Source organism: Eulemur rufifrons, chromosome 3, assembly GCF_041146395.1.
Source record: "Eulemur rufifrons isolate Redbay chromosome 3, OSU_ERuf_1, whole genome shotgun sequence".
NCBI lineage: Eukaryota > Metazoa > Chordata > Mammalia > Primates > Lemuridae > Eulemur > Eulemur rufifrons.
In genome coordinates, this window is record NC_090985.1 from 67,210,214 (window position 1) to 67,225,500 (window position 15,287).

Genomic DNA, 15,287 nt, shown 5'->3' on the forward strand with positions numbered 1-15,287 from the left:
TTGAATTGTACACAAAGAACAAAACAAATATCCTAGAGTCCATACTAAGATAAATGATTAAATAAATAAATAAATGTGGGAGAAGAGGCAAATCTGTGCAAAATTCCAATAATTTATGCAAATACTCCCTGCTCCTTACTCCCCACTTGACATAATTTCCACTCCTTAAGTGTGGGCTATGCATATTGACTTATTTCCAAAGAATACAGTATGGAAAAGGGGGAAATTGAATAACTTTACAGTGGAGAAGCCTGACAAACAGTACCTCAGCCAGGTGATCAAGTTAACACCAACAACTTCGGGCAGAATTCAAGAGAGAAATAATTAGAAAACATTCCCTAAAGATGGAACAATGTGAGTCTAAGGCAGGGCAGCATGGGATGTATTCAGAGGACACAGAGTTGCGAGTCTATAAGGAGCAAAATTAGCCACAAGGGAGTAATAGGAAATAAAGCAAGAAATTCTTAAGTCAGAATACAAAGCACCGTAAAAGTAGTGAAAAGGGAGTTTTGCAGGAGTGAGTGACATCACTTTTCCATATGTTTATTAAACACCTAATTTTGCCAAGACCTATGCTGCACTCTGTCTCAGACCTCAGAGCTGTGTTTTGGTAGGATTGATCTGCTGACAGAACGTAGAACAAATGGCCATTTAAAAGGTTAGTATATGGGAGGAGCTAAAGGAAAAAAGACAAAGGCACCTAAACTAGATGAAGCAGGAATGGAGAGCAGAGGGAGGAGCCAAGTACAGGATGGCTCCCTCGGCAAACTGATCTGTACTTAGGAAACGAATACAGTTGGTTTTGTGTTTGGTTTTGTTTATTGTGGAATATATGGGAAATTCACTGGACTTAAGAATTGTTTTTATTTGGAATTACATGGTTGAAGGGGGCAACGCAATCTTTTCGGTTCTCAGACTATTCAAGAAAAACTAGCCTCTGTTGCAAGATGCAGTGGGAGTCAGAACTGCGAGGGATGGGCAATTTGACTCTTCTGCCTTCATTCTGCCCCAGTTAAAGAAAACAAAGTTATAAAATGGGTGATTGGAAGTATGACACTATTAAGAGACACAGGGGAGTAAGGAGTTATAGGGATAGTTGTATTTTTATTTTTATCAGGCATGGCATTAACTGTAAGAAGAGGTGGGAGATTTTATTGACTAGGTCTTCACATTGGACCTGGGTGGATCTAACAAAATACATGACCAAATTAGAAAAGTATAAGTTTTATAACTCCTTGCTTACTAAGAACAGTGTTACAGTTTAAACAGATACAGACACATTCCCTTTCTTCTAATATAGAGGATGGAGGAGAAAGTGGTAAGTCTGGAAAGTAAAAAAAAAAAAAAAAAAAAGAAAAAAAAACTCAATTTAATTTTGGTTATTTAACATAACGATGCCACTAACATTTAACTGACCTTTATCCTCTTCAATTTAATCAGCTCACATGTATTAAGTAACAGCTGCTGAAATTATAAATACAAACAGTCTCTGTTCTATGGAGACTCACAGTCTAGAAACGAAGGCGAATGTGAAAAAAACATACACTGGGAGAGTGAGAAGCCCTAAAACATGCGACGTAAGCAATGTCTCATGGGAGCATGTGGGAGGAATCGCTTATAATCATGTCCAGAGATATCAGGGAAGGTTTTCCTGAGATGATGATGCTTCCACTTAACCTTGAAGGACAAGGAGGAGTCATAGGAGTAGGCCTAGAGAATGGCAGGCACACAGTTATGAGGCCAAGAGCATTGTCCCACCACACGACACATGCCCAGGGCACAGGTTGTTGTTTTTATTGAGGAGGTAAAATATGGAAAAGAGCTAGCTCAAAGCCCGGCCCCAGAAATGGCTGTATTAAGTTCCCGTGCTTCCTTTCCCAATATTACCTTAGAAAGCTGTGTAGCAAGGCAGTTAAAAGAGTATATACCAGAGTCCAACACCTACTCTGCTAATTCCTAATTATGAGATTCTAAATAAGTCACTTTTCCTTTCAGTATCTTCATCTGCATAATGGATAAAATAATGTTGCTTATTTCATAAAATGTCAGTGAGGATTGAATATGTGAATACATGTAGTAAGCTTAGAACACAGCTTGTCATACAGTAGGATAATAAATATTTTTTACATGAGGATTTTTTTATAATTTTAAGAATATTATAATTCTAATTTTATTGTTTATTACTTCTTAGCTTTGCGAGGTACAAACACAGTTGGAAAGGTTTAGATTAAACAGAGTAATGACTTCCCGACTGTAGTGGTTGTAAAATAGTGAAACATTATCAAAATAGATTTTAGATTGTCCTCCTCCTGCATTACAAAAGAATGAAGTCGATGATATTTCTGGGAAGAGTAAGTGTGATGTGTTGAATAGGCAGGTTAATCTAGTTTACAACCTAAGTCTTTCTGTATTCCTGATCTTCTTAGTTAGTACACTCAAAAATGTTTAGTATAAAACCAAAAATAAGTGAAGCATCTCCTGTTTAGGTCTACAGTTGGTTTTTCTCATCCTTGAAGATGTAAAACCATATGTTTGTTTCCAGAATGCGTTAGTGCAATAATACAAGGCTTTGTCACTGAACACCACACCTCTTGTCACCCTACGCTTGTGCAATTGTCAAACAAAGGAGTTGTATATCCCAATGTCCTCCAGGGCAGAAATCTTGTCCTGTGGTTGCTTCAGAAAAGTGGAGCTTGGGAAAATTTCCAGAGGTAAATGGTCAGGAGACAATCCCAGACCCCTCTCAGTTCTTGGAAAAAGGAATGGACAAAGTGCCCATGATGGAGAATAACAAGAGCTACAAGGAAAAGAGAACAAAGGTTTTAAAAATGCATTGAATTTTATTGAGTGTTTGTTTCCCCAACAGCATGCTCATTGATACTGGCATTTTAAAAGGTTCCACCTTGCCTTGAAATTAACACCTCATTGCTGTGAGGGTACAAGCCATTCTTCTCCTGGCTGCTACTGTTTTTACTATTTTTTTTTTTTTTGCCTAGAAAAGTTTTCTTTTTTCTTTTTCTGAAAAGTATTACTAATAGCACAAAATTTCTTCAGTTCCACTGAAAGAATTTCTTTGCAAAGTAAGACATTTAAGGTGCTTTAGAAATAGAACTGGAAGAACTGGAATAGAACTGGTAGAACTAGAAACAAAAAGATTATCATGCTAGTCAGTTCAGTCACTGCATTAGGAACAATCAGAAACTGCATGAGTTCTAATCACAGGAGTTCCTACTGTTGCAAAACCATTGCAATAAAACTAAAAAATCATCAACAATAAAGTTGTACTGAGTGAAAGAAACCAAATCCCCCAAAAGGGGGGAACAGTGAATCTATTTTTATCAAACTCTAGAAAATACAAACTAATTTATAGTGACAGAAAGCAGATGAGTAGTTGCCATGGGAGGGGGGGGAGGGCATTGTCTAAAGAAGTAGGAGGAAGGAATTATTAATACAAATGGTCAAAGAAAAATTCAGTGGAATGACAAATACTTTCATTGTCTTGATGGTGGGTTCATGGGTGAATACATATGTCAAACTCATCAAATTGTACATTCTAAATATGTAGAATTTATTGTATGGAGATTATACCTCAATAAAGGTATTTTTATAATAAAAGGCCCATGATCTAATGTACAACACAGAAACATATCACATTACGTTATTGTGGTTGTATAAGTGTACTTCATTTACATAATACTAGCAATATAAATCAAATAGTAAGGGAGGAGACAGAACTAATTTATTTTGCCTGAATGACAATGAACAAGAGATGTTTGAATATACTTATGTTTACGACACAAACATATACAGCTTACCTAAAAGGTAATCAATCCACTGCAAGACCATTATTCTGGCAAAGGCAGCCTATGGTAATAAATGTGCCAGTCTTAGTGGAAAAAAGACAAAATATACAAAAAGTGAATAATCATATTAAGGTAGAACTTACAGGAATACACTGATATTTACACTCTGATAATTAGAATTATGCCCTTTTTTTCCCCCAAATGTTCATGAAACATTCACAAAAATTGATCATATAATAGATTACAAGGAAAATATTAGTAAATTAGGTAATGTATAAATATTACAAACAATATTCCCTGACCACAATGCTATCATACTAGAAATTACTGACAAAACTGAAAAACAAAAAGGTCCATCCTCCTAAAAAGTAAAAATTCTTCTCTTAAACAATTGTTGGGTAAAAAAGGAAATGCAAACTAAAATCACAGAATTTTTATTTCTAAAAAATACTATATATCAGAATCAGCAGAATGCATTTCAAGTGATAAGCATAGGAAAATGCATATTACTAAATACTTTTATCAATAAAAATTAAAAAGTTATAATAAATAAATTAAATTTCCAGCTGAAAAAAATATAAAAAGAGCAACAGATAAAAAAATAGCAACTGGAAAGAAATAATAAAGGTAAAAGCAGAGGTAGAAATAGGAAAAAAATTAGACCTACTATATCAAAATCCTAGTTTTTTTAAAAAAAGAATTAACAGGATAGACAAACCCCTAGCTAACTTGATTTTTAAAAAGGAAAAAAATACAAGCATAAAAATAGAAAATATAAAAGGGTAAAAACATTAAAACAATAATTTTTTAAAAAATCATATGAGATTTCTTTAAAGACCTACATGCAAACAAATTTGAAAAGCTAGATAAAAATGATAACTTTCCAATACAGATTGCCAAATTGAATATACTTGAGATAGAATGCTTAAACTGATCAATTTTTATAGACGATATTGAAGAACATTATCCAGAAATAACCCCACCAAAGAGCACCAGGCAACAGATGCTTTTAAAGAGGGAGTCTACAAGACCTTCAAAACTAGTGCTCTAAAAGTGCTATACATGCTTAAGAGCATTGGGAAGACAGTAAAACATTGACACTTAGACTTGATAAAGAGAGCACAAAAAAGAAAACTATAGTCCAATACCACTGAAGAAAAATGATGCTAATGTACTAAATCAAAAATTAATAAACAGAATTTAACACCATATTAAGAATAAAATGTACCATGACCAACCAGGATTTATTCTTGCAATTTAAGGTTAGTTCAATATTAGGAAATCTATCAATATAATATACCATATAATAGTTTTAAGAGGAAAAAACATAAGATGATCTCTATAGATACTTAAAAAGCCTTCAGTAATGGTCAATATTTTTTTCTACTTGCTATTAAGAACAAAAAAATATAACACAATAATTTCTTGACATGACAAAATATACATATTTTATTTTTAAGCCCAGTGTTATAATTCATGCAGATCTTAATGATCTTTTAAGTAAGCTCAAGAAAGAGAAAGAATGCCTATTTTTACTATTATTTAACATTATAATAAAAGTATCCTCTAATGCAATTAGATAAAATAAATCACTAGTCATCTGAATTTGGAAAGAGATAAAAATATCTCTAAAAGAGTGTTAGCAAATCAATGCACAATAAAAATAATCCAATAATAAAATAACTCAATAAGGTATTAGATGTAAAATTAACATACAAAACTTAATTGATTTCATAAACACAAACCATAACCAGCCTAACTGTCCAGAGGACAAAATGGTAAAGAAAACCCCTTTTTTCATAGCAACAAAGATTAAATCCTTAGAAATAAACTTGATAAAAATGTTCAATAAAAGGAAAATTTTAAAACATTATAGTATTTCAAGACACAAAATTAAACTTGAACAAAAGGAAAGGCATGCCCTGTTCTTGGACAGGACAACTCAACACCATAAAGATGTCAATTTAACACACCCCCAATAAAAATATCAACAAGCTTTTTTATGGAGCTAGGCAAGTTGATGCTAAAGTTCATAAGGAGAAACAAACATGCAGGAATAACCATGAACATACAAAGAAATTAAAACTACAAAGGCAGACTAGTTCTACCAGACATTAAACCACTCTATTAAGTCTCCATAAAACAGAGTGCTGCTGTCATAAGAATTGATGTATAGACAACAGAATAGAATCGAAATTCCCAAAATAGATCTAAATACATATGGAAATGATAAAGTGGCGTCTTAAGTCATAGAAGCAAAACTGGGCTTTTTAGAAAATGTTGCTGGCACAACTAGGGAGCCACTTAGAAAACAATAAAATTAGATCCATACCTCACACCATATACAAACATAAACCACACTGATTAGAAAACTAAATATAAAAAAGAAAAATATAAAAAACCTTAAATCACAGAATTGCTAGAAAAATGATACCGGAGAATTCCTCTATAATCTCAGTGTAGGGAAAAGGTCTCTAACACTGAATCAAAATTCACAGGCAATAAAAGAAATGTATGATAAATTTGACTATATAATCTTTAAAAATCTGCACAGTAAAATAAAATCAATGAAGAACTGCCAAATTATAAGAAAACATTTGCAACATATATCATAGATAAAAGGCTAATATTCACAATATATGAAGGACTCAGAATTTGAGTGGAAAAGTTCTAAAACTCTGATGAAAAAATGAGAAAGATGTGAACACACAATTCACAACTTTGGTATAAAATGTAAACATATGAAAAGATGTTGAACCTCATTCAAAATTTAAGAAACTCAAATTATCCTTGAAAACTATTTCTCACCTAATTGGCTAAAGTTAAAAAGTCTGAGAACATATTCTTTTAGTGGGGCCAAGGGCACTCTCATACACTGTTGTGGGAATATAAAATACTATAATCCCTTTGGAAGGGAATTTGACAATATCTAACAACACTACATTTATTTTTGTTTTGCATTTATTTGTTGATCCAGCAATCCAATTCTAGGAATTCACTTTAAACAGACACTGCTAACAAAATGAAAATACATGCATACATACATAGTGGTATTGTTTACAATTCCATATGTTGGAATCAACCTAAATGCTAAAAAAATAGGAGATATGTTGAATAAACTATATTTTAGCTACATAATTGAGTACTATGGAGCAATAAAAAAATCATCAGGAATATTTCTATGAGCTGACATGGAGTGATTTCTAGGATATATTATTAAGTAAAGAAAACAAGGTATAAAAGAATACTACCTTTCACATAAGAAGGGCAAATAAGAAAATACACAGGTTATCTTCTCATTTTGCAAAAGAAACATAGGAAGTATAAACCAGAAACCAGTGAGACAGGTTTCCTATAGAGAGTGGGAAAGAACAGAGTGAAAAGGATGGGGAGCAGGGGTGAGGGTGGGGGGGAGAGTGACAGTTCTGAGTGTACCTTTTATTGTTTACAGTCCCCGCTTGTTATAATAATAATTAAAAGCCACAAATGTCATGCTCAATTAATTTTTAAAAATTATGAAATTATTACCTAGTTTGATGTCTGCTATTTATTGGTTTTCAGATTTCTGAATACATAATTCATTTTTTTTTAATTCAACTAGTTTTCTGAGAATCTACCATGGACAGAGTTCTATGGTAGATACAATGAAGACTTTAAAATAGGTTAAGGTACTATAATCACCCCCAAGAACTGTGTTCTCTAAAGAATGTCTTACATACAAAAGAAAACAAACTAAAATATTATAGACATACAAAAAGTTGGAATAAAAGCAAAACAGGCAAATGGCAAAATAAAATCAGAAATTTCATATGAAGACTGTTTGCTATAAGTGTACCTCTTAATTTCATTCCAATTACTCTATTGTTTTATGTATACTTGCTTCTAAAACTTACATAAGACAAGTTAAAATTAAAAAATAGACATACTAGAATAATTAAAATAATGTTAAGGATTATAAGTCAAGTAAAGAAGTGGAAATGCAAATCAAAACTACAATGAGATATCACCTAACTCCAGTGAGAATAGCCTCTATCAAAAAGTCCCAAAATAACAAATGCTGTCATGGATGTGGAGAGATTGGAACACTCTTAAACTGCTGGTGGGACTGCAAATTAGTACAACCCCTGTGGAAAGTAATTTGGAGATACCTCAAAGAGCTAAAAATAGAAATACCATTTGATCCAGCAATCCCACTACTAGGCATCTACCCAAAGGAAAAAAATACATTCTATAAAAACACATCTGTGTTCAAATGTTTATAGCAGCACAATTCACAATTGCAAAGATGTGGAAACAACCCAAGTGCCCATCAAAACATAAGTGGATTAATAAAATGTGGTATATGTTTACCATGGAATACTACTCAATTACAAAAAACAATGGTGACATAGCACCTCTTATATTAGCCTGGATAGAGATTGAGCCCATCCTTTGAAATGAGGTATCACAAGGATGGAAAAACATGCACCACATGTACTCGCCATCAAACTGGTACTAATTGATTAACACTAAGGTGCTTACATGGTAGTAATACTCACTGGGTTCCGGTCAGGTGGGGGTTGGGGGGATGAGGGATAGAGCAGGTGGGGTGAAGAAACCCACAGCTAATGGAGACAGGGCACACTGTATGGGGGAAGGGCATGCTTGTAGCCCTGGCTTGAGCTAGGCAAATGCATTTCATGTAACCAAAATGTTTGTACCCCCATAATATCTTGAATAAAGTAAAAAAAAAAAAAAAAAAAGAAGTGGAGAGAGAGTTTTGTGTGGGAAAAATTAGACAAACAAAAGCTACAATTTAGGGCGAAAAAAACTTGTGAACTACCAAAAGAGAGAACAAAAAAGGAAATGCACTGACAAGGCACAGAGCCCTTGTTATCTAACAAAAGAAAGCAGATTAGCTCATCAACTTGAATGTGTTGTTAGAGCCCAAAGCCCCTCAAGAACCTCCGATGACTTGCTATAATACAAGAAGCAATAAATATTTTCATGGTGTAAGCCTCTGATAGCAAGGTTCTCTGTTACTTGCAGCTAAGAGCATTTCTAACTGTGAATCAGATCAGATGTGATTGTTTCAGACACCTTAACAATATAATCTTATTAACCTAAGTAATTCCATCAGTTTGATTTTCAGAGGGGGGAAAAACTTGAAAATGAATAATGTACAAGCAAAAGCAAGACAAAACACAAATAAGTAAAATAAGGCAAACAAACAAACACCTCCTATATTTATAGAAACTGGATACCTTGATTCAGTGGATTTCACATGTGAAGGAAAAAAAGGAAAAATGACTGAGGGGCTGGATCCAAAAGATCCAAAAGACTGTAAGTTTCCAGTTGACAATGGACAGATGAGTTTGGAGGTCAAATAAAGTCCAGCCATCTGTTTAAAAATTGGCTAAAACATAAGTCACATATCCAGGACCAGCGCAAAAGAGGAAAGAAAGCAGATGTTTGATGAAGTTATAAGAGAAAACATGCAACTCTCTGGATCAGATTTTACATGTAATAAAAGGCCATGAAAATGAAATTATTTTTATTATCTTTAATAATATCCTGCTTTACTCTCATAATTCTAGGGAGTTTCATTCCGGGAAATGAGATATTTATTTTTTATGTTGTTAGAATCCTGGCTTTTACTTTTGCATTTTATCATTTAAGTTCTTAATCCAAATATGCTAGAAAATAACAAAATACCTGCTGATGGTTTTAAACTTATGAAAAATGGTTAAAATGAGACTAAGCAGAAGGTTGCTGGGTCTTATTGCTAATTATGTATACTTTTAGATTTTTAAAAAATACTAATATATACCTAGAACTACTTGTTCCATGCTTTATAAGAGAAAGTGCAAACTTAATAAAAATAATAAATTCAAATAGAGATATGAATGCAAAATAACAGCACAGGAAAAATACCGCGATATTATCATAGCTGTGTTAATACAGAGATTTTTATTCTAAATGAATAGAAATTAAGGTAACCCTGTAACAAAACCTAAGGGAACATGTTGGTGTTTGATCCAGCAGTTCCCATGGCTGAGTATTTCTAAGATGGAGACAGACGACAGGCATCTTCGCAGGCCTCACACCGGCCAAGCAAGGCAGAAACAGCCAGTAAGGCTGCCAGTGCAAGTATCAGAATATGCTGGCCTCATTCTTGCTTGAAAAAATACAGTAAAGTTTACAGGGCACCTGGAAACTAGTTCTCCTTTCCTGACAGCACAGACATGAGCCACAGAAAACACGAATCGGACCTCTAGTCGGGTCAGTCTCCTAAGCAAACCTGTCCCTCACTTTGTTTCTCTCAAGAACTGTGAAGACAAGAGTTCTTATTCCCATTTCATGTCACATCCTTAATTCTTCAGTCCTTTTTACATAGCTAGCAGGCAATGTAACTCTAGGAATTTCAATGCTTCCTTCCTTCAAGGTCACGTCTGTACTCCTACCATCCAATGCCAGGCAATCAACTGTTCTCCTTTCTTGGCGTTTACCTGATCTTTGACCTTGTAAATAATGTTACACTGTAAAATAGAGCCTCCACCGACCCAGAACACAGCCACCCAGGGAAGTTCATGCACACATAATCCAGTTTACAATGGGAGAGTCAGCAGAAATGGATGTATCAAACAGGCAATTCCACATCTAACACTCAATGCCTTTCTACATTTATTTTTTAGTCCCTTCCGAATTACCTAATTTTGACCTCTGATTGGAAACATCAAGTAAGGTATTCTGATATTTTGAAGAAATAGAAAGACTACAGAGAACTTGGCAGTAACACACATCCCTGATGCTGCCGTTACAGGTAGGATCCAATGACCTCAGACCAGCAAACCTATGGCCACACTAAGTACCGTTTGTTACTGAGGTTGGCAATAAAATCATAAAACCTTAAAATTAGGAAGGACCTTAGAAGTCTAGTCACATCTCCTCATTGTAGGAATCTCTCCTACAGCTCCCCTTACAGGGACAATCTAATCACGGTGTGAATACAAGGGCTGCCTCATTGCCTTGCAAGGAAGCTCATTCCATTTTATAAAACATTTTTTAGAAAACATGTTCTTAAAAGGCCAAAAACTACTTCTCTATAACTTCAATTTATTGATTCTAATTCATACATTCAAACAGCATTTATAGCGTAGCTACTCGAGGTAGTAGACAGTATTTCCATAAAGATAAAACACATCTGCCCTTTATTCATCTGGAGGGACAAACCTATGAACAAGAATAAAAACAGAGCACCAATTGCCTTTCCTTTCCCACTGTTTCTCTTCCTGTATTTCCCCATCTCAGCATTCCTTACCTGAATCACACCTCCCAAGAAGGAAACTGCCGCAGCAACACCGATCCTTTGCATCTCAAAGTCAGATAAGCCCAGCACACTCGTGTTACCCTGTGTGGAGAGGTTCTGGGTGCTCTGAGGGACAAGCCGTTCCACAGCATTGGCTGATATTAAGGATGTCAAGGCAAAGGTGCCTAAAAGGGAGAATGAGGTGAATCTTCTGTTAGTAACTCAGTTAAAATACTTAATGAAAATTGTGGGATTCTGCATTAAAGTTGAAAACCACATTGTAAAACCAAACAGATCTATTAGAAACACTCTCCTCTCTACTCCCACTTCTCCACTCTTTACCCCACTCCCTGGAAGAAACAAAAACTTACCTCCATATATGAATATTCATTCAACATCAAGGCATACCCATCTACTTGCTATTCCCTCCTGGGCCATACATTTTCCCATATCTCTGCAGACTGGCACAGAGAATGTTCTAGGGGCAGGAATTAAGATTATGGGCTGGATTTGAATCCAATCCTATAACCTAAAGTACATTACTGTGGGTCTAAATTGGCTCATCCACAAAATGGGGGTAATAATACCTATGTTTCAGGGTTTGGAGGAAATACAAATGAGATGATGACTGCGAGCTCAGTGAGCTCAGGGGTTAAATGTAACTTCTTTGCCTGATATTCTGGCTCCTCCCATGTACGTGGGCAAACCCTACTTGTTTTTCAAGGTTTGGCTCAATTCCCACATCTGACAAGGACCCACTCCAGGTCCTCTTGACCAGGCTTAATTTTTTTACCCTCTGTGATCTCACAGCAGAGTATACCTTTCTGATTTATAACAACATACCATGGCCCATAAAATGACCAAACATAATGTTTCTGTCAACTGTTGTTAGATAAGGGTCAGTGGTAGTTCCCAAGAGTTGTTGTGGCCTTGCACACATGCAGGACAGTTTTCAGTGTGTTCTCCTCTTCCTGCCAAGAGTTCTGAAGGCTCTCATCCTGGCACAGCATGCTTAAGAATGCAGCCACGTGAACACGGAAATGCTGATGCTCACAGAGAGGGCTCAGCAAATTTGGGTTACAGATACAAACTGAAGCATTGTGCAAATATTCCCCCTGACTCATTACTTAAAAATCTTATTTTGCTTCAGGTGATAAATGAGACTTTGTGAAAAGGACTTGTGCAAAATGTAGACATCCCAACACAAAGCATGCAGCAGCCTAGGAGAAGAGAGACATAAGTCAAACAGAAACAGGTCTCAACAGAAACTCAACACAGATAAGAGAGGCAGTATGTGCTCTGAATTTGGACCAAAATGGTGGTTGGAGCCTTCAGTAAACCTGGCCTCAAATCCCAGAACTGCTACTTCAATCTCCTTGTCTATAAACAGATAGCATTTCTCACCCAATGGGGTTGTCATGAGGCTTAAGTGAAATAATGTAATATAGCACATAGCACAGTAGATAGCATGTAGTTAGGACCTGATAAATGGTAGCTATTTGCATAATTCTTAGTAAGACTAAGGTCAGAATGCTCTGTAATGGTCTGTTATTCTATGTCCTCCTCTGTTCCACTGAGTCCGTGATACATAAATACATAGAGCAAACTGAATATTTGCTTAGTGAGATAAGTAATTCTCGATAAATCATTAATAAATATGAACCATCCTAAAGTACTAAATTAAGAATACGTCAAGGAACTACTAATATATTTGATGATTAGAAACAAGATTCTGGCATCCAGGGTAGGCAATACCAAGTAAGGAACATTCACCATAGAATCTGGTCTTGACAAGACATATTTCTCAAGGTATGTTACCATAGGATACTCCTGAGCTCAAATCATACTTCTGAGAGTAAAGAAGTGTGTCTTTTGGTCTTCAAATCTCCTAGAGCACAGAGCAAAATGTTTTGCACAAAAGCTACTGAACAAATGACTACAGAATTAAAACAAAGATATAAATGAATTAATTTTTTAGTTTAGGCCTATCTTTCCTGGGATTTGGAGGAAGATAGGAGAGAATTGAATGGAAGGAGAGAAAGGGCCATCTGAAAGGGGGAAGAAAAGCGAGCCTCACCTGCGTGTGAGTCATATCTCAAGAACATCTCCAAAGACAGACCTTGCCAGCAATGGATACGGGCATATCCACTATGCCAATGTGGATATGGGAGCACTGCCTCCTTAGCAACAATGCCACTTTGCAGTTTCTGAAGCAGTGGAGGACAGCCAAGAGCACTGCGGCTGCCAGTGAATGTGTGAGGATGTTGTGGATGACATTCTACCTTCTCTGTCTTGCAGGTCTCACCCTTGTCTTTATCCTCTTCCTACTACTTCTCTACTCTTGCCCTCATTTTCTCAACTTCCTATCCTGGTTATGCTTTAAGCCTACTGGTGTTACCTTTAAAATACCACTACACCCATCTGGTAGCTCAACAGCACTGTGGGTCACAGCTCTCATAGAAAGTGAATATGGGCCCCAGAGTTGGGCAGACCCTAGTTCAAATCCTAGTTCTGCTTAATATAAGCCTGTGATCTTGGTCAAGTTCCCTAACCTCTCTCAGCTTCCTTATTTGTAAGACCATGATAAAATATCCAGTTACAAAATTTGGGTAAAGAATAAATGAGACTTTATATATATATATATATGTGTGTGTATATATATATATATGTATATATATATTAAAAAAAAACCACTGACACAAGTCCTACCACATTGTTGGTCTTCAATAAATAATTGTTTATTTTCTTTTCTTCTGAAGGGTACCCTATACAGTCTCCCTAATATTTTCTATAAATTGCTAAACAAATTTTGCTTTTTGAAAGTTTCTCTACTTTAGAAGATGAATATATCCTACCAGTTGTCACACACTGATTACCTTCAACAATTTGGTCTACATTGGATTAATATCCAGGTTTCTGTCCTTCTCCTTTTTATTCTAAGACATGTTCTTTGCAAGTCACAAGAAGTAATCTATTGACTTACTCTATTTTTGAAAAAAAATGTATTTTGAATTAAAATAAGAAAATACATATTGTTGAATGAAATAGCATATTCTATGTCTTTGTACTCTGGGTTTATGATTATTTACTTTTACCAGTGCCTATAGCATAATTTAACACTTCATTCAGTAAGTTAGTAATGCATTTTGGCCACCTAAATTGGAGGTAAAACCTCAGATAAAGTGATTTTTCTTCATGATAATAACATCAATCTCTTAATAATAAAGTGGAAGTGGGAATGCCTCTACACATATATACACCAAAATAAAATGAGTTAAAAGAAAAATATGTTCTGTACAGTAATGGCTTGCAGGAATTTTTAGTGAGATTCAGTTGGTCCCTATGTCCAAGATTATAGGAAGGTCAAAAAATAATCAGTTTATATTATATGTTTCTGCTGACATAGACAGATAGATAGATAGATAGATAGCTAATACCATGAGGAAAAAGGATCATTTATTTTTTACTGATTCTAAGGAATTCTAATTGTTGAAATAAAAAAAAAAAAGAAGGTCCAGCCGTCTCTGTCCTTTAATGATATACAAATGAAGAAATAAAAACACCTTTCTCATCTATTGTGTGATTTTATTGCTATAGTTAAGACTCTAAGTTATATGTATTTTGAAATGATTTATTATTTACAAATAGACTACAAGCTTCCTTTAGCTGTTAAATAATTTGTTAAATACAGAGTCTTATATAAATGGTAATTTCAAAAGCATGAAACCAATAAAATATTTACTGTGATCCTTAGGACGGACATCAAATGTTTTATATAAGTGTGCATTGAGGTATATATCAAATTGTGTATTTTTGATTTCTTAGCGTAATAATGGTCTATAGGGCAAACTTGATTTGCCTTTTTTAGATCTAGTGTTTAACAAGAAAATGCTTTTGGGATCAGCGCTAAAACAATCTGCTTTTTCTTGCTAAGAACATATTTAAAAGTTTTGAAAAATGAAAATAAATTGTTAGAAAATTAGGGAGCAGCATAATTTAAAAATAATAGGCTTTAAGAACTTCTAGTTCATTATTGGGCTCTTCCCTTTTTGCATCAGTACAAAATAAAAGCTCATTCTTGAATAGCCAGTTGTAAAGAAAAAAAAGTTGGGTTTTAGATTTGGCCACTGAGCTATAATTCATGCACTGTGACATTAACCTGTGAGATCACAGAAACCTGAATTTTAGGGTTTTTT

The 15,287-nt window shown here is 34.8% G+C and overlaps 1 protein-coding gene across 1 annotated transcript in view; it reads right to left on the reverse strand.

Annotated features, from left to right (window-relative positions):
* Positions 1-15,287, reverse strand: part of SLC26A7 (solute carrier family 26 member 7) — a 134,257-nt gene that overhangs the window by 78,247 nt on the left and 40,723 nt on the right. The window contains exon 4 of the mRNA XM_069466237.1: positions 11,104-11,276. Within this exon, the coding sequence (XP_069322338.1) occupies positions 11,104-11,276 (173 nt within the window). The remainder of the gene's footprint in view (positions 1-11,103; positions 11,277-15,287) is intronic.